Source organism: Argiope bruennichi, chromosome X1, assembly GCF_947563725.1.
Source record: "Argiope bruennichi chromosome X1, qqArgBrue1.1, whole genome shotgun sequence".
In the NCBI taxonomy this organism is placed as follows: Eukaryota; Metazoa; Arthropoda; class Arachnida; order Araneae; family Araneidae; genus Argiope; species Argiope bruennichi.
Window position 1 is genome coordinate 133,974,479 of NC_079162.1, and position 21,189 is coordinate 133,995,667.

Genomic DNA, 21,189 nt, shown 5'->3' on the forward strand with positions numbered 1-21,189 from the left:
GAAAGTGAATTTGAAAATAGTAGCCTGAACACAGGAAAATGGGAGCTTCAAGACAAGTTAATGTCTTTAGAATCTTTTCTTGGTTTCTCTGGTATACAAAAGATGCTCGGAAGCCGAGAAAAGGCATAGTAGATTCGATCCGTCCGTTAAGTGTTAGCAAATGGGAATTGGGATTCATCCGACCAAGCAACGGCTTTCTAGACATTTAGAGTCCAATCGATATATTAAAAAGCTTTGTAGAGATGTTGCACTCTGACTCATTTAAAGACACTCGGTTGATATTCTGCTGTCATATTTCAACAACTCCATACTTCGTTGCACTGTCTACACAGACATAAATCTCACGTTGATTGTTGCTGTTATTTTGACGCAGTAGATCACTGCTTTATCTATGGTAGAAAGCAATACTTGAAATTATATGTTCTTGGTACACTGCGTATCGAGAAATATTGAATTTCCTAACAACTTTCAAAATAAAATGCTTCTAGCTCCACCTAGCACTCCCCATTGAAAGTCTGTTCATTTCTGTCAGAAAATTTTTTCACATGAATAACTGAATACAAATGAAATCTCTGAAAGTGCACTGCCCATTTGTGCATTTCTGATGTAATGCTAATGCCATCTCTATTTTTGCATGCTGACTTTTAACACTTCAGTATATTTGTAAAACTAATATAGGGAGAAAGACCGAGAAAAATTAAGTAATTTAGAGGGAAAATGATGAAAAATATCTAAAACATAAAACAATTTCACGTTGCAGAAAACTTCATATGAGAGATATAAAATTATTTATTTTCATTTTAACCCTTTCGCGACAAACAGCGCCTTTAGTGCGTTCAGTTATATAAACTCACTCTGAGCGATAGGCGCTCAGGCAGAGTTACTCTCTCCGAACAAACAGCGTCTTTTGGCGCAGTTCATTTGTGACATATCCTATACTGAAGTAGGTTTCTAAAAGGCTTTTATAGGTTTTATTTCGTTCTAATGTGTTGAGATGCCGATTCAACGGTTCTGGATTTCTTTTCATGGGATACTTATCATTTGTTTTATTTATAGTTTTTTGTCAACTAAAATAATCAAATAATAAACAAACAAATAATTAAATGAAAAAAAAAATAACCAAAATAATGATACATTGCCACCATAAATTTCTGGGGATACCATAATTTGTTATCAGTAACTGCCCAATAATGACTATTAAGTCGTTTGCTTTTCAATCGCTAGCAGCATACGCGTCTTTTTACTCGTACATAATCAAATATGATTATCTTTGCCCCGATCATCAGCAAATGATATGAGCTGCGATGGTATGGAATTGTCATCGGATTCTGACCTGTCTGAAATGTTTAGAGAAATTGGATACAAAAGTAAAATTAAAAATACATACAAAAAGAACCGCCTACTGCCAAGTACTGTTCGACAACGGATTCTAAAACCCTCCAAGCTTTTGCGCATGCGTTAGGATGGGCTAAATTCGTCGAAATAGGGGTGAGAGGAAACATGAAAGGAGGGTATGTTTACATCTATATACTTATAATAAAGCTGAATGTGTGTGTGTATGTGTGTGTGTGTGTGTGTGTGTGTGTGTGTTGGCGCTCTACAGGCCAGGTCATTTGACATACAGCTATCAAATTTGGTACATGTATACCTTAGAGGTCGGGAATGTGCACCTGGGGTCCCTTTTTTTGAAATTTTAATTATTAATTAAAAACTAACTTTTCCGCCAAAAAATCTTCCATTTTCCCCACCGCCAAATGAGTAAGGCTTCCGTTTTATTTTCTCCCAACAGTAATGAGGCTAGAGTTAGTATTTTTCGGCGGATTATTTCAAACGAATCCGTTTATTTTCTTAATGTTTTATGCATTTAAAATTAAGCATTGTTAATTAATCCATGTTTCAGATTCATTCTGAAGTACTTTTGAATTAAAATAACACAGAATAAAGGAAATTAAAAATGTATAATCTGCATAGCGTTACCCCAATTGGCGTAGAAAAATTCACGCATTTGCATTAACGTAACTGGCGAAGAAAATTCACGCACGCGCATAGTGCTCTGACTGTTGATATGACAACCAACGGATGATTTAAATTATTTTTAGGTTAGTTGCATGCTTTTGTAAGTAAATTGTATTTATGTTAGTTATATACTTTTTGTATATGCTTATAGTTTTAAGTACATCGTTTTTTAAGTAGCTTTTTTAAACCTGTTTTCGACCGATTATTTTAAACGATTCATTTTATTTTCTTAGTGTTTGATGCATTTAAAATTAAACATTGTTAATGAATCGATCTGTTCATGATGAATCTGAGAAAATTTTGTTGACAAATTCTTCAGATATTGCATAAATTAAGAAAGATATTCTTTAGTGCCCATAAAGTTTAAACGCTCAGTGACTCTATTATCAGTAATCATAGTATTAAAAAAATGCTTTGTTTCAGTAAAAAATATTATTATATTAATTGCAGATTAATCATTTACACTTTAATTTAAAGCATAATTTCTACGAGGGGTAACAGAAAATTAGAGAGATACATATCACGCTATGACTGAAGGCCTTTATAATATTATGAGTGAATTATATGACTATCAAAATTTGAAGTTTTAAAATATTTTGCTGAAGAATCTATTAAAGTTGGAATTGCGTAAAATATTTAATGGTACGACCGGAGTTTAACCCCCTGCTTGGCGAAATTTTTAAAAATCTCCAACAACGGCCTTCGAAATGTTCAAAAACAAAGGATCAGATGTTCAATCATAGTGCATAATAAAGATTGCCAGCTTTGGCGCGTTATGGCGAAGAAGGGGGTTAAACTCCGGTTCAAGCTATTATTAAAATTTAAACGGACATTAAGATTGGCGAACCGGCTGGTCGCCAAAGGCGGCTAGTTTAGCAATAAAATAAACTCAGATTAATGGCAGACTGAATGAAAACAATACGGTCAGAAACGACACGATATTCACATACACGTGAAAAAAAATGAACAAAAAAGTATCTAATAGGGCGAAAATCAAGGTCAAAGAATGACGAAGAATTCCGGAAATGCGCTCATCCTTCCGCGTCTCTTCCCTTAATGAGATGAAATCGTCGAAAAGTGATCGTCTCAGAATACTGAATCGGAATCTGATTCTGAAAACATTGAGGAATTACCAAACATCGATCCGCGACAATTTCTTTGGAGAGCACAAAATTTGGCTCCGAAAGTTTTTGATTTTGATGAGCAAGATCGTCACACCGCCTAGAGCACAATTGATTTCTGAGCGTTCCGCCGCGAAAGGGTTAATATAGGATGTGTCTCTGTCCGAATAAGTACTTTGCTTAAAATGATCACAAAAGTAGTCTCAATCACATGAATGTAAGTTTTGGCATCTAGACTAATATTTAATTCGACGCTACTGTCACATGGCATGTCATCTAATATTTAATTGCACATTTAGTTCATCTGTGTTACGACTTCATATCCCTCAGTCTTCTACCAGAGAAGCAATTCATTCTAAAAGTTAATTTCTATCAATGTTATTTTTCCTTACTGCGTGAAAAAATAGTTTTGAAGGACTGATTTTAAAACGATTTTACCAGTCTGTGATATCATTTTGTTTTAAAAATTTATTGAAGCTCAAATATAAGTTTTTGACATCTGTAATGCTTAAAATAAATAAGGTTTTATATAAAATTTTTATCTTGTGCCATTAAATAAGTAGTTTTTTGGAAATATTTATAATAATTATGCAAAGGAATTGTATCCTCCCAAAAGAATTGTGAATTTTATTCCTTCCTAATTATCAGTTTGTGTTATAAAAACAGTAAGGTAATGCTATAAATTTTAAAAAAGATTTATCATACTTCATTTTTCAAAACCTTAAAGCAGCTAATTAAATGTGTCTTCTCAGTGTTTTATAATTCTACTAAAAGTTACTGAATAATCACACGCTTGTTTTATTTCTCATTATAGTCGAATTTTTCTAGGAATTATTGTTATTGCTTCTGACATACTTTGCTTATATTGTTTACTGATTCTTTGGAAAAAGTCAATTTTAATTAACTTTGTTTTAGAGAAATTGGTTACATACCCAGCAATTACGTTGAAGAAAAATCTCCTGGGGGTCTGAGACAACACAAGTATGTATCATTTTTTAACTCTCAATTAAATAATAAATTAGAACAATTTTATTTAAGAATAAAATTTGATGAAAGGAATTAGAAATTTGTAATGGCTTAATTTTGATTACAAACATTAAAAAATAAATGGTAGTGAATTAGTGAAGAGCCCTGTATAAAATATAATTATCAGCACATTTTTAGTGGACAAAATGCAAAATAATTATAAGAATCTTCATTTCGCTGTTTCAGATTATGAAAAATAATGATAATATTGTAGAGTGGAATAATTGTGCGGTTGAAATTTCTTCTAAAATAGTAATGATTTATTTTATATTGCATGCCGCTTTATAAATGATAAGATGTGATTCTTTTATTTCCAGAGGAGAAATAGCAGGGATCACATTACTTGTATTTGTTTATTCGTGCAGTGTTTGAAAGTATGGTGTTGGCTATAATGTCTAGTTTAGCATGTATCTGTATCATTATAGTTAAGGTGTTTAGTTAAAAATTGAAATCAACATTAGCTTTTTCGTATTTAAATTATTAAATGAGTTGTTACGTATTTTCAATCAATACTTTCTTTAATTTTCTAGGTTTTCAATGAAAGTCACTTTTAGAAGAGTTATAAGAAACACGAATCTGAAATAGAATTTCACTCAGCATAACTCGAGGAAATTTAAATTCTCTCCAAAAAATATCCATTTATTTTGAAATTCCTTTAAAGATATCACCATTGGTTTCACCATTCACTTAAAGATATCACCATTCTTTTAAAAATATCCTTCAGTCTATCAGTTTAGTTGGATTACTCCCTGTTTTCAAATTACATAAGAGTTATATTTCATAATCTCGAACCCTGGCCAGTCTTGGTTTTTAGTAATCTTAACGCCCTGTTTGGAAGCAATACAAGGATTGTTTTAGTACGGATGTCTTAATTTGGACACTAGTCAGATAACGAAGATGATATTCCTCTTCTCCAAACTTTCGCATTATGCCATTGACAACATTTTAGACTCACAATGTCTGATTTACTGTGATCCGACGATAGATGTAGACGATGCTGATATACATATACGACGGAATTGGGTTTCGAACCTGGAGCGCTCCGGGAACAAGGCCACCTTGGCCTGTGCTCGGAATGTGGTCAGATGACAACAAATGAACCAGCACCCCCTCTTCATATCAGTAAAAAGAAATTTGGTAAGAACTACCGAGCTATTTTGTGGTGCTCTAATTATATGGGACAACTTGAAATACATAGATTTTTCTCCGAAAATTATTGAGCATGAAAACAATCGTACTTAGCATAAAAGTATTTTACAGTATGAAATATGATACAATTCCTAGACAATTAATCGTTTCTCTTTCTTTACAACACTCATTTTTCAATTTTTATATCTAATCTAACTTCATCTTAATTTTTGCTCTATTTATTTCCGATTTTAACCTATCTATGTATTTATTATACAAATATATTTAAGAATGTTTGTTAGAATGATTATCTCTTTAATCTTTATAAGGCTACAAACACATTTCCAATAGGAAATATGTCTAAACAATTATTGTAATGTCTTATACTGACATGGACTGAAATTACTCTCCTAGATCTGAGATCAGACATATTTACAGACATATATCAGACATAAAGAAAAATGTATCTTTTTAACTTTGTCCTTACTCTTTTGAATGTTGCGAAAAACAGAATACCATTCAAGAATCGCATTTAAAAGCTCATATATAGGTTTTATGAAGTACTGAAATATATTAAATGACAATATTACTGCTGTTCTATGTCATAATTTGTAAAAAGAAAAAAAGTGCGCATGCGAAGGAATGATGGACATTTGCAAACTGCAACAACAGCGCTAGCTAATTAGAGCAAAAATGTGGCAATGGTACAAAATTCTACTTCGAATCTACTTTACCCATAGCAGCTGAAGTTTTTATTTTCAAATCCCTATATGAATGTGTTGCATTTCAAGCATATTAAACAATCAATATAAGATACAAATTCCTTACAATTTCCTCAATCGAAAATGATGTGAATGCTGAAATAACAACTCTTGCATACTTCTATTTTCGCCTAGTCAACTCGATAATGCTCATCTAGAGATGAATATCTAATAGGATGTGCAATAAATGATATGCAACGTTCATCATTTTTTACATTTAATAATAATAATTGATCTTTCATAAAATTCTTCATCTGCATAGCACTTTAGAAAATTACCCAGGTGCTTTTTTTCGAAGAGTAGTTTCTAATAAAAGAAAGTGAACAACCAATAAAACAGATATTTCTAACAAGGCAACAAGAATCGAAACCAAAGCTCATAAACATTCAGTGACAGAGACAGGGGGAAAGGCCTGAATGAAGAAAGGGGCACTTTGTTCAGAGCGGGCGGGGGCAAAATTATCAGTGCTAGAAGCCGGATCTCTTCTGATTGTAGCTCCTGCATTTCATAATTTAAAGGGAGAAAAAGAGTGCTTTTAGTCTTCAGTCAATCAATCAGTTGTGAGGGTAGTAAGCTCATATTCGGCTGCACGACGAATCGCTCTGATTTGCGCTTCGCTTCCTTCTTGATTCAGTTTCTACGTGCTTTTTACGGCGGGTTTTTTTTTTATTTGTTCATTTTATTTTATTTTCGTTGGTCATCGAATTCTCTGATTTAAAAAGTAAGCAATGAACATCGAACTCTCGGAGTAAAAAAGACGATAAAAAAACGAAAATGTTACTTTAAAAAATAATTTCAGAGGTGTTGCAGCTCTGCAGCCTTAATGGACGAGTGACCACTATGCGGCAATGGAGACAGTGCAGTTGTTTTCGCAAAGGTGGTCAACGTGTGAAACTTTCGGAGCGGTGAGGGACTCGTTTTCCGGTTTGGTCTGGACGATTGTTAAATCACCATATGAAGAGAAAATCATCAGCCAAGCCGGCTATTTAAGCTTGGGAAATTGAGGAAGACTTTTTTTGCTCATTTGGTCCATCAGATGGCGCCATCAACTTAAAAAATGAATTTCGAAATAAAGAAAATTCCCTTTATATACACAATTAAAGCAAAATTAAAGATATTATTAAAATCATCCAATAACTCCAGCTCTCTAAAAAATTTCTTAACTTTTTCCTCGCATTGAGACAATACAAATAAGTCAAAACAGCTGTGGAGAAATTACAATTATCTCTCATGACATCGGACGGTCCTGTTAACAACACTGCCAACTGAAAGTTCAGTCTTATTAGTTTATGCATATCGTATTGGAACGCAAATGGGATGGAAAATAGATTAAGTTTAGGATACTTGTAAAAAAGTATTTTCCTGATACAATTCTCCTTCAGGAAAAACATCTGAAAGAAGAAAAAAATTCTCCATGGCAAATCGCGTTTCATAAACTGAAACCTTCAAGCCCAGAAGGTGGAAACATTGCCATACTAAAATAGTAAATAATATTCCATCTGCGAACTTATTCCCTATACTCTTTACTAGATCGAAGTTTCATTTGTCGTACTAAATTTTAAGAACCAAGATTTGATAACTAACTTCAATCTATATCCCCTCCTAGTTCTGATAACTGACTCTTTACATTGAACCGAGAAAATCTCATTCAAATGAGCCAAAATCAAATGATTTGCGGAGATATTAAAGATCACTGCATTAATGGGGCTGCAACTCAAACCGAGCGAGAAGAAACTCTCTTGCAGAACTTTTGAAATAATTGCTCACGTTACTCCCCAGCAGATTCGGCATCCATTCTCCAACTCACAATTGTATAAGAATTATCTCTCTACCATAATTAATTTCCGGCTACAACTCCATTTTTTAACAAATTTCTACTTCCTTCTTAAAATCGATGGAAAATTAAAAAGTAATTGGAATTTATTTAAAGAGAAACTTAAAAATGCTGAAGATTTAAATTTCAGTAGTATTGATACTTCTGAACTACTCGATGAGTCCGAGGTAGAGTTCGAAGATCCGATTCCTCAGATGACTGCAAAATTCCATGCCCGATCTTTTGATAAGGAAATTTAAGCTATATAATATTATTAATCGGGAATAGAATCTTTATTATTACGTATGACAGATTTCCATCGATTTATAAGTTTGCCAATTTCATTTCTGAAAAACGATCTTGGATTTCCTTGAAAAAAAGAAGACGAGATTTTTTTTGTATGTCCTCCTCAGATTTTAAATTTTTGTCACTTAAGCTCTATTTTAAAAACCTAAACAAGTGATGATCTGATGGCGCAAGATCGGAAGAATAGGGTTGCATTCACTTCATTAGTATTAATGCTCTATAGTTTTCAGAATTTCTAAAATGACTTCTATCACTTTTTTTAATTAACTCGCAATGTACATAAATATTTGAGAATGAAATTTCGACGCTACCACTTGTGACAAACCCGAAAACTTTATTCTGCAAAATTCAATTAGAACCCAGTGCACATATTCGACTCGGTCTCAAAAAATATCTCCACATCCACAAAATATCCATTTCACCGAGCAAATGAAATGTTTCATCGTCTCATTCAATATTTTCTGATCCCTTTCAGTGAATCTTAAATCATTTAGATAATGTAAAATGACGTTATTTTTTTTTCTACAGCTAAAAATTCTAATTCCTTGTCAAAACTCTCCCCGTTATTTGTTTTCGAAATTATAACGTTTTTTCCTACTGTCATTGAAGAATCATTTAAGCAAGGAAGCATAATAATTCTTTTTATTAAGCCTCATTTATCCCCTGAATTTTAACTCACCGCTATCTAATAACTATCGTCCGGAGTGGAAATTTCCCCATCCATCTTTTATCAAAACCGTACTTTTGGTTTTATTTTTACTGTAACGAATTTCCCATAGGCGAGTTCACTTATAGTTTGCTACGATTTTTGTTCTTCATGTAAGCTGAAGGGGCGTTTCTTACCACATCGATGACAGTTCACCTTGGTCTTGTAATCGCTTTGTTAACGGAATGATCTAAAGCATAACCAATTCTACTTGCTCAGTCTCGGATTTAGTATTATGAGCTTGGCTCTTGCAAAGAGAGTACTCTTTATTAGATGTAGCCTATTTTGAAAGTTCTCATTCTGATAGAAGCCTTCTTTTGAAGAGTTCGTGCGATATTTCGAGAAGACACCATTACTTGCCATTAAAGGTTTCGCACACAACGTAAGTCGCATTCTTTCGCTAGCTTAAGTAATACGTACCAGCCCTCTGTTTAATACTAACATGTACGGCATCTAGCAGTTGAAATATTTTGTCTGAAACTGTGAATTGTTTTAGAAATTCTTAGTTTTAGGTCTAATCCAAATTTGTAATGAACCGAGAATAAAGTGCACATGGGTTCATTAATGCGTTGGGTCTTACAGAAATTTTCCAAACAATCCTGAGCAGTTAGCTCAAATTCTCTGTCGATTTTCTACTTCATAATTATGAACCTTGCCGCCATTCATGTACACAATGATGGTTTATGCCCACTCACTTAACAAATTTAGAAAGATCCATTTTTTAAGTGGATCGTGAAATCTCGTATTTTTCATTACGGAAGTTCTTTCAAGAGATGGAAAAAAAAAATCCACAGTTCCCGTTTTCTGGAAATATTAAACATAAGAGTTTTTATTTTTTTTATTAAAGCCTCTAATGAGGGATTCTGACTGTCGGTTTTGGTTTTTATGAAAGAAATATGAGCATTTTTAATACATACTTTTTAACTGCGCATGTATGAAACATATCAGGCTTCCTTTTTCGTAGTTTCAAAACCAGATATATAGGGTAACTTATACAAATATTCCAATTCAATATTCTTAAGATTCAAAAACTAACTGAAATGAATTTTTTCTGAATTTTCAAACCTCACAACGGTAAAATAATTTAGAAGATCGAAATTTATTAAAATATAAGAGTTCCTGAATTTAAAACTTAAATAATATTATGGATGCTTAAAAATTCAAAGTTTATGTCTCTTCCATTGATATAAACTGCTCAATATTTTTTAATGTTTTTAGAAAATCCGGAGGGCCGCGATGGCCTATTGATAAGGTCTCGGCTTCGGAACCAGAGGGTTTCAAATTCGAGGCCCCATTCCGTCGAAGAAACGTCGTATAAGCGAGTCTGGTGCACGCTAAATCCGTCAAGGCCAAACACCTTCCATTGATATGGTGCGGAAGTTTTAAGAGGGGATACCAGCTCAGGCGTCGTCCTCGTCATCTGACCGTGGATAAAAATGACGAGGTCCTTCCCAAAACTGCCCTAATTTTGCTTTAAAACGGCATGTTAATGTAACCAAACCAAAAAAAGAAAATCTGGATATTTTATAGTGATTGAATATAACTTCAGAAAACGCATTTTCTATTTTTCAATTCAGTCACGGAAGTCATAAACATTTTCTTTCTCAAAACGAAATGTTCTCCTTCATATCTGCGAAAAACAATCAAATCACAAATCTTTGGTGTATTAATAAATGTTTTATGAAAAAATGCTAGTTTTTGTTTAATTAGGTATAAATTATTTTCTTAATATGTTTGGAAATAAATTTGTTAAGAGATTCCTTTCGCAATATAGAGCTGGTGCCTTGTTGAAGCTTCTTATAATGCGTTCTCATGAAAGCAGTCAAGAGCTGTGAGGTGAATGTAACTAGCCTTCTTTGACGCTGAATAAATTGTTATGTTAGAACAACTGGTATCACAGCCTAAACAAAATTTTTCTTGGCTTGAAATGTTTTGGTGAAGGGGACTTCGGGTTCGAACACATTAGAAATTCGATTCCATCAAAACTCCCTCCAGTGCACATTAAAAAAGCCCTCGACAGTTTAGACGGAAATGTTAAGAGTCCTTGTGTCTGACCATGGCTATAAAAACAGTATGTTCATCTAATAAATATTACTCTGCATTTAGATATTTTGTCAAGTATATATTATGTTATTTAATAAAGTACTTTGATTAAATTTTCTTAGGATATACTAACTAAAATTTTTCATTAAAATCTTAGTTCTGAATGAAATCGTTTCCTTTTTCTTCCTTAGCTGGTATGTGGGAGACATGTCGCGGCAAAGGTGTGAAGTTCTCCTGAAACGAGAAAACAAAGAAGGAAGTTTCGTGGTCAGAAACTCATCTTCCAAAGGAATGTTCACGCTTTCTCTTTTCACCCGAGTGTAAGTTTTATCTTGGAAAAGGATGGTATTTAGTCTTTTTTTTTTTCAAATGAATAAATTGAATGACATGAGAATGTCAGAGGATATTTCATTGAGTGGAATATTCTCTTTTACTTACTCAATATGAGAGTTTTAACTTCGTGAGAAGCTTTCATTTTTCTCATATACTTTGATTTTAGCATCATAAAGGGCTTCATTTTTAAGAAAGCTAAACTGATATTTCACTGAACCATAAAATAAACATATATCATAAAATCATCAATAGTCAAGTCTCTTTGTCCCTATGGATTTGTGACGACATATCATTACCTACTAAACCAGCAAGATTGTAGTAGTTATCTTTATCCACTGTGACGGATGGAATTTAATGTTTTTCTCAGCTCAGTTAAGATTCTTTTTTTAAACTTTTCTTTGTATGTTTTTTTTGTGTGTGTATGTGTGTGTGTGTGCGACTTTGTAAAATAAATCATTGTCTTGTTAGTATCGAAACATATTTTGGAGTTCTTAAGTGAGGACTGTCACAAGTTTAAGCTTTAGATGCTTGATTTCTTACAAAATTCAACTGCTACCATTATTACATTAATAACAAGACGAAAGGTTTCTAACAAAATCTTCTAGCTTGATTGTTTGGGCTGGTACTGGCGACCGTGCAAGAAAGTGTCCATCTCAGTCATATACTTGAAACGTCGAAACTGTAATATATAACAATAAGTATCTAATCAACTCATTTTTGAGAAGCCTTTTTGAAAGTGTCCATTCTCTTTAACTTGACTTTTTCTATACAACTTTAAAAAACGAAGCAATGTAAATTGTATTAAACTGTAATTGGAAATTAAACTGTAATTGTGTATTAAACTGTAATTGGAAATATGCTTAAATCGCAGAAATATTTTAATTCACCATGCCTGCTAACGTAAAGCTCAAATTCTCCGAATAATAATAAAGGAATATCATAAAACACATTCGCATACTCATCATTACAATGACTTTTCAAATTCGAATGACAGAAAGGAAATAGCGATGGCGCGAACCGACATTTTAAGAAAATAATCTAGGGTCTAGGTCTAGGATTTATCTTGCAGTGTGCATTTTGTACCTCCTCCCAAATTAAAATTCATTATTGACCTACAGTTTTATTTTCAAGACCACATCACAAATTTTATTTATGTAGGTCTTTACATTTTAAGTTATCGTGTTGATTTACACACGAAAAGACTAACAGGTAGGAAGTCAACCCTTGGATAGTTTTGGTCCACAATCTGATATATAAATAACAATTCTTGTGATAAAATCCGTTGCAAAATTTCAACCATATAGTTTTCGTGATTTTGAATTTTTCGTTTTCATATTAATCCAGACAGACAAACTTTCTGTTGGCGAATTTCGACCAAAATTTAATAAAAATCTACAATTTTGGTGTTCAGATCATGTATTATATTTCATCTTTTTAACATTTTTCGTTAAATTTCTACAGACATAAAGCCTCCCTATGACTATAACCATTACAATTAGTAAATGGCTGGGCATGGAACGGCGAAAATAAACCCTGTCCCGCACAAGAACTAGAACCCACAATACTAGAATCCACCTGTATATCTTCAGATTCAAAGATTTTTTTTTTCATAAATATAGGTGAATTAAAATTCAGAAATAAAAATTTTACAGGCAATATAAAAAACTGCGCTCTCCTCGGATTTCACCGTTATATTTTATATTAGAATTTAGAGTATTACTGTTACAGCAGTCATCAACAACAACAACAAAAAAAAAAAAAAATGGGATACTGCTGTTGCTTATTATTGTCGCTTCTTCACAAAATTGATGTGAGAGGACACCAATTTTAGAACGAAAAACTGATTAATCGAATGAATTAATATAGTTAATTAGTATCTCGTAATTTTCCTACTACAGAACCATAGATTTTTTTAATAATTCGATCCGGTGAGCCTTTTTCTATATGTGAAGCAAATTTCGTACCAAAATTTGCAGTAATTCTCGAAATCTATTAATTTTTGTTCACGTAAAACTTCGCTTAAAACGAGGCAAACCCCTGAAGGTTTTATATTAAATCTCAGATTGTTGAAAGCAAAACACACACACACACAAAAAAAAAGCATTTCTTATGTTTTATTTCTCTGAGATTACGAAAAATTAACCTGCTTCCGATTGATCGTTAACACGAACATTCCTTATCAAATCCCAACTAATACGACACTTTATAAGAAATTTAAGCATTTCATGTCTTTTCAGAATATTTTAGGTTTCTATGGTTCATTCCGCTCTAGATAAATTTTTATTGCGAATGAAATGCATCGATTCCAAAGTTTTTAAGTGGAATTTAATTTCGTTGATAAGAACTAATTCACGTAAAGACATTTTCAGTCAATGAGTTTATCAGGCTTTATTTAAAGGAGATCTTGTTTTCATGGGGAAGCAATTGTTAAACACATAGAAAATTCACTGGGCTGAAAAATTCTTTTTGTTAATAATAAAGATATTAGCGTTTGGCATTAAAAAGATTTTAACGACATTTTTATCAAATCAATAAAATAAGTATTTTAAATGGTAGAAATAAAGGAAATGCCGGAAAGGAAATTCGAATGACATCATTTGTTTGAAATAACTGCATAAAAGTGATATTTATGGCACCTATTCAGCACCGGAATTAATATTTTTTTAGTTCATAAGAATTTAATTATCATTATTTTCTCTTATACGAAGTGTGTAGGACGAAGCACTGTAATCGTTGAATAATTTAATCTGACGAATGTCTTGAGACTTCATATTTTAGAACTTCCTGAGGGAAAAAAAAGATAAAAAGATTGCAAGATAATTGCTATAATACATAATAGAAGCAAGTCTGAGACATTTGAAAGGAAGTTTGAGATTTATCTAAACAGAAAATATTATTTTATTTAATGTTTTTTTTTTTTCACATTCTATTGAAAAAAGAGAACGATATAATTTGACTCTGTTTTAAGTTTTTATGATTCTCGGAAATAACCGTTTCTTCAAGTTCGTCTTTCAGTTTAAAAAATAAATCTCTAATTTTGTAAAAAAAAAAAAAAAAAGAAGTAATGCTTGAATTTCCTATTTATTCAGACTTCATCTATTTTTACCAAAGACACTTGAGTTGAGTTTCGCTAGATCCCAATTACAAACGGTATCAGAAAATTCCTCATCAAAGACAGAATCGGAGCCTGAAAATTACAATAAATTCATTTGCCGTTCTCGTATTGATGTAGAACTGGAAAGCGCTGCTTGAGATTTAGGAAAACTCGCTTCGCCATTGTTGCGTTGCATCTCAGATCAATGACCAACTAATGAGAGTAATGTGAATGACGTTTCTGTTCCAAAAATTATCGGAATCCACTAAAAGCCAATAGAAGTAGGGACGATTTTTCTTAGCCTAACCTTTAACCTTTCGGCTCATACTTAGAAAGAGGGATTACATTTTCCTGAAAAATGAGACGGGCGAACTCACCCGGCTGCCGATCAGTAAAGGTTGGGTGGCCGTTGCTACGGCTTATTTTAACATTAGGTCTATGAGCCGAAAAATCAGTGTAATCAAATTTGAGGGGCAGAAAAAAGAATAATTCCACACGATATAGTGTCTTAAATAAATAGAAAATTGCCATTCTTTTTAATACCTGATTCAAAAATACTTTTTAATGTGAGTGCAGATCTATGTAACTATCATAGGCTTACATTTATAAAGAGGGTAATGTTCATATCCCTATTTGTAATCCTTATGCCGAACGTATCCTAATTATATGTAAACCATATGTCTGATGTTTAAATTTTATTTAAAAATTCGTAAATATGCATTACTTGCACATCTAAACATTGATAATTAAATCTTTATAGACTGAAAAATATTAAAATTTAAATAATATTTTTAAAATCGCAATTTATTATTTTTTTTTCTAATAAGAAATATTTTTTTATTTTTTTCTAATAAGAAATATATATATATATTTTATTTTATTTATATTATTTTTTTTCTAATAAGAAATACTACTTGATATTTTTTAACTTTTATATGAACTGGTTCGACAAGAAAAGAAATTCTACTTTAAATTTAAATCATCCAATCTGGAAATTATTCTACGACGGTTTTACGACATTTAAAACACGGCGAGTCGATCGATAGAAACAATTAGGAACAATATATGGTCCCTTAACAAGCAGAAGTATCAAGGCATTACAGTGAGAACTTTGCAGTTTTTTTTGTTTTGTTTTTTGTAATTATTTCAAAAATTATCACATATGTGCACTTATTTTATAGGATTCTGATGTTTTAGTATATTGGCTTTACCTTCATGTAAAAATTTTACTATGTCACATTTTATTTTTATTGAATCTTGACATTTAAGTCGTATTTAAAAAGTTGTAAAAAACATTCTCTGAATTTATTTTATCATTTTATGTCATAGCACTGTTTTTTATTGAGTCAAAAAATATGAGAAACATATAATAGTTTCTGAATTATCGCCAGTGCTTTATAATTAATTAAACATTGGAAATGTCATTTTTCAAAACCTTATAATTTTGGAAAGTTTCATCAGAAATTTATAAAAAAATTTCTAAGAGTTTATTTCATGACAAGCAGAGATTACCTTCCGTATTTAAAAACGGTGACTTTTAATAAAGTATTATGGGAGTGGCAAACATTTTTTTTTTAACTTTGATTTCCTATTTTTTGCATATAACTCATTTTTTATGTATATTCTTACATTATAATAATGTGTAAAATGATATTTGATTCACGAAATCTATGATCAGTTGTATTTGAATGCCTAATAAAATGCTATAAACTTTTTGAAATTTGTAAATACGCCCCTAAGTGCATCTAAGTGCAACGAGTCTATTATCAGTTCTAAAATTTATTTATTAGTAAATAATATTCCATTTTTCATTCATGTCTTAAAGTGACATTATATGAACCGAAGAGTAAAAACTCTAGCATACCACTAAAGCAAGCCAGATTTTTAAAAAGCGGACTATTTAAAAAATATTATGGCAATGGAAAGAACTTTTTTTAATTTCCTATTTTTTTGTCGGAGACGGAATTTTTTTAAATATATTCTTTCAATGCAACAATGTAAGAAATGATATTTGATTTTAAAAATGCATCATCAGTATAGCATTTAAATGCAAATAAAAAGATGTCGGCATTTTGAAATGTTTGAATACGACCTTAAATGCATCGTTTTAGAGAAAATAGAAAAAAAAATTTAAATAACAAATATTACTTATAGGAATGACCTGAAATTTTGCATATACTCATAAAATGGCTTGATTTATGCCTAAATTTAGGTGTGGGCCATTTAAAAAATTTTTAACTTTAATTTTGAAGAATTATATCACATGTTAAACATTTATTTTAGTCATAAACTTATAAAATTACATTTTCCTTACACATTCACTACACATTTTCACTAAAATTGTTTTTAGTGAAAATGTGTCGAATAACTTATATTCCCATAATAAAACATGCCAGCTCAATAACAAGATTATTTTTCAAGATATGAATAAAATTCGAAATTTCGAAATGAATAGACCGAGACTAATGACATTTCATTTCCGGGAAGAACTTTGGAAGTAGTTTTAAACTTTGATGAGATAAATCATTGTTGCTTTTCAAAATTTTGTTCTTATTTTTAGATATAGACGGCCCTTTTATAAAATTTTCAACTCAAAAATTTTTCAGAGTAGGATCATTTTTTCCGAATGATATCTGCTAATGATATGTTTGTGATTGCATGATGAACGATGAGGAAATAAAGCTGGATTGCTTTTTTTTCTTGTAATTCTGCGATTATACTTTTGGTGAGTAGTTATATAAGAGTGTTTTGGGATGGTAGACGATGCAGGTAGTTTCGACGAGGACATTGAATCTTTTGCATGTTTTGAGCTTTGGGTGGATTGCACAATATTCTTTTCAAGATAACAGCATTCACGAATAATTGAGTGCATGTTTTTTTAAGTAAATTTCATTTTTTTAAATTTTTCATTAGTAATACTTTCAAACAATTTGTTGAATTATCCATATCCAATGGTATATCAAGGATAAGTGCTGTTGGGACTAAAATATGATGTCTTTCCCCTCAGTCATTATCATTGGCTTAGCATGAGTAAATGGCGCCAAGGGCATTTTTTTTTTCTCCTTCACATATATTTGACTTTAAAAACGGGTTGATCTTATCACGTTTATTTTCAGCCGCATCCCCAAACACCCGGGGTATTTATACCCTTCTTTCTTCCCGAAGCTACGCCATTGGCCATATCAATATGAATAGTTTTTCAACTTCTACAGAAGGCATTAAATTTTTGAATTGTATTTATTTATAGCTTCCTAACTGGCTTTTCAAATGAAATAATACGAATAACATTTCTAATTCAATTTCGTATGTAATAATATGGAAATCAATCCAATTTCCTTCCGCACAGTAATGTTTATTTAATGACACAATATTTTCTCTCTCCTAATAGCTAATTTTACTAACATGGCATATCATATAAAAAGAACAAATTTGTACATATTGATATCTAAACGGTTTGCTCTAAATACTTGTAAAAGATCTATTTGCCCATGGTGATACATCCTACTCAGAAGTTGTAAAAGTTTAGAGATTCTCAAATTATTAGAGAGCAAATACCCATATCAGTTTGAATCGCACGACCCTTCCATGTTGTTCAGGTAGTTCATATCAAATTGACTTTTGTAAGTATCATTTTTCTGTCGAGGGAGAAAGGGGGAGATGCATTAGATTAGAGGGTTCTAATCAATGAATTATAAAATTAAAAAGTTACATACAGCAGATTATTTCATTTCGATTTGGATCTTCAAAAATTTGTAAATTAAGTAAAAAGGAAGTCAGTAATAGGAAAAACTTACAAACTCCTGGCATAAACTACAGAAACTATAAATATGTCAGATTTACATAGAAAAGAAATTCCAAATGATGTGTCAAAGTTCATTTCCTTCATTCAGATGAACGGTGCAATATGTATATACCATACTTAGTTAATATATAGATATAGATATAGATATAGATAGATAACTCATCAAAGACCATTCATTGCACTACATTCTTATTTTTCCGCAACTGATATTTTTCTTTTTTTCTCTCAAAATCGATTTAGAGTTATTTTAATTGAAATCATTATTTATATATTCTTTTTTATAAAAGAAAAGTAACTTTTTATTTCTTCTAGTTCTCAGCCGCATGTAAAGCATTATCATATCAAAACCAACGCCAAAGGAGAATTTTACCTGTCCGAAAAGCATGCGTTCCCCTCAGTTGAAGATCTCATTTATTATCACAAACATAACAGTGCCGGACTGGCTACCCGCCTTAAACAGACGCCTAACTGTCAAATCACTTGTATTCCTACTACAGCTGGTCTTAGTCATGGTACGTACTTTTAAACCTGTTTGAGATGCAGGAAAATAAAACAGCTATTTCGTTCCTATTTTTTAAAACTTAGCATTATTTATTTCAATTTTTTTAAACTTTAAATACTGTCTGAATTTATCTTTCATTAATAATGAATTTTGTCTGGAATTGTCTTTCATTAATAATGAATTTTGTCTGAGATTGTCTTTCATTCATAGCGAATTTTATCTTTTTTACTGTGAACTGTTAATATCATGCTTAATACTAAATGCACTCTTTATTGCTAAGCTAAGATGACTAGATTTACTGTTTAACTGCAAACAGGCAAACATTTGATAAATTTTTTTGACAAAACTGTAAACAAAATAAAGAAAACAATTTCGACATCTTTTATGCTTTATACTAAATCATAACAAAAATTCTATGAGACTTCCTCAGAGCATGTTGCTAAGATAGCAAGTGAAAGGCGTAATTAAGTAGCCACGCCTCCTCCATATCATATCGGTGAAGAGGTGTTTGTTCCTCGAAATCAGGTTTTCACACACGGTGGCTCTTTTGCGAATCCCATCAATTAGAAGCTGAGATCTTAGCACTGGATCGCAACGGCTCCAAATTTTGTCCCGTGTTTTGTTCTTGTTATAAAGTATTTATTTTGTATAAAGTAATCATGGTTAATAGTAATAGAAGTGAGTGGTAACAGCACCTTGCCTAATAGGTTTTTAAACAGTATTTTCCCTAAACCTTATTTGCACATGGTGATGGGCCTTATTACATCAGAGTAGTCCAGAATTTGTTTGTATTAGCGCCATTTCTGTTGCAGGCTGACTTTGATGTTGATTGGTTAAATAATTTTATCTTTTATTTGACTGTAAACCGCTTGATATCTTTTAATGTCACTATGAGAAGTCATAATAATTACTTAATGTCTTATGTACTTTAACTAATAAAAGAATGGTAATGAGAAAATAATTTAAAATAGTGCTTTTTTGGTTGTGTCTATTTTTGCCCTGCTTTTGTTAGAAGTTTGAGTGTTTTGTAATTAGCATTAATGTGCACAAAATAGCTTTTTGCTCTAAATCGAAAACGCTGTATAGTTTTGTAATTGTTATCTTGTCCATTTCCCCTTATCCTGTACTGTTTTCGATAAAGAAACGCTAAATCCAGAATTTTCTGTCAAATGGCGCTGTAAGCGTTCTCATTACGTTGCGTATCTTTGTTTATTGTACCAGACACCACTTTCATTATTATCGATGCTGTCGTTCAGAAGTTAAGGGGGAAGTGAAGCATTTAACATATATCCATTTAAAAAAATATATGTGTTAACATATAACATATATTCTAAATATATCCATATTTTAGAAGGTACATTTACCTGCTTAAGAAAAATTCTGCCTTTTCATACTAGGCTGATGACAAGTTTAACTACAAGAATAAGAAGAAAAATGGCGACCATTGAGAAACTGTAGGAATTCTAGACAATAAAGCTGTTCAAAAATGGATGGCATCAGGTACTGATAATTCAGTAATTATAATGGAGCAATCATTCGCTGAATCGGTGATGTCCTACAAAATTCACATGACAAAGATTCACGAATATTTAAGTATAAAAATCAGGCAAATCAAATATTAAGTGTTGAAAATAAGAAAGGAAATCTCGTCAAAGCGAGTCAATTAATTTCCATTGGAGGGAGAACACATATAGCTTCGAAAGGATCGGAAACTACAACTTGTTAGGCTTGCTTGAATGATTCAAACTACAGGAATAACTGAACTTCACCTAATCAGAAATATATTTCAAAAATGCATGATATCATAAGAATATTTTTTTCATATCTCCAATGCTTCTACAGTTTATAAAAAAAAATCTAGTTGTCTAAAAAGTCTATAAAGGCAAAAATAATTACGCTTCGCGACCATTCCAATCTCTTTAGTAAGATGCATATAGTTTTCAAAACTGAAGGACACATGCTTCACTTGTGAAAATCATTCCTCCCTTTCTTCTATAATGAACGTTTGAGAAAGCCTCGTAACAACGATATAATAAAATGAATAAGCTATTTAGAAGAAAGGAATAAAGATATAAATGCTTGGAACAAAATCCTTCCGGCAGCTATGCTGCTGACCAGTTACAGTCCACTTACTTATTTCAAAAACACAAAATATTTTAGCACTACTATAATAATATCTATTAGCCGTACATTTATAGCTTACTCCAGCATGCGAAGAGAATTTATGTGATATGCGTTAAGTATAATCCCTTATCCTTGATACTTCATTGTGACTGATTGTGAGAGGCAGGATTTCAAATACATAAGACACCAACTGTTACTGCACAAAAATATCTTGTAACTAAAACGAATTCTTGAGTGTAAATGAAAATGAAAAATAGTTATTTATATCTAATGGCAGAGCTTTCATGGGAACAGTAAGAATGAAATAGAATTGTTTGCATGCATAAAGACAAAGTTATTTCCAACATAATTAGAGGTCTCCGAAATTTTACCTACATGCCTCGAATTACCTGACTCGACCTGAATGCCTCGAAT

At 31.7% G+C, this 21,189-nt stretch overlaps 1 protein-coding gene across 2 annotated transcripts in view; it reads left to right on the forward strand.

The window, feature by feature from the left end:
* Positions 1-21,189, forward strand: part of LOC129958127 (tyrosine-protein kinase Btk29A-like) — a 115,299-nt gene that overhangs the window by 80,326 nt on the left and 13,784 nt on the right. For both annotated transcript variants that reach the window (XM_056070326.1, XM_056070327.1), the window contains exons 4-6: positions 4,053-4,118; positions 11,112-11,240; positions 18,462-18,661. In XM_056070326.1, the coding sequence (XP_055926301.1) occupies positions 4,053-4,118; positions 11,112-11,240; positions 18,462-18,661 (395 nt within the window). The remainder of the gene's footprint in view (positions 1-4,052; positions 4,119-11,111; positions 11,241-18,461; positions 18,662-21,189) is intronic.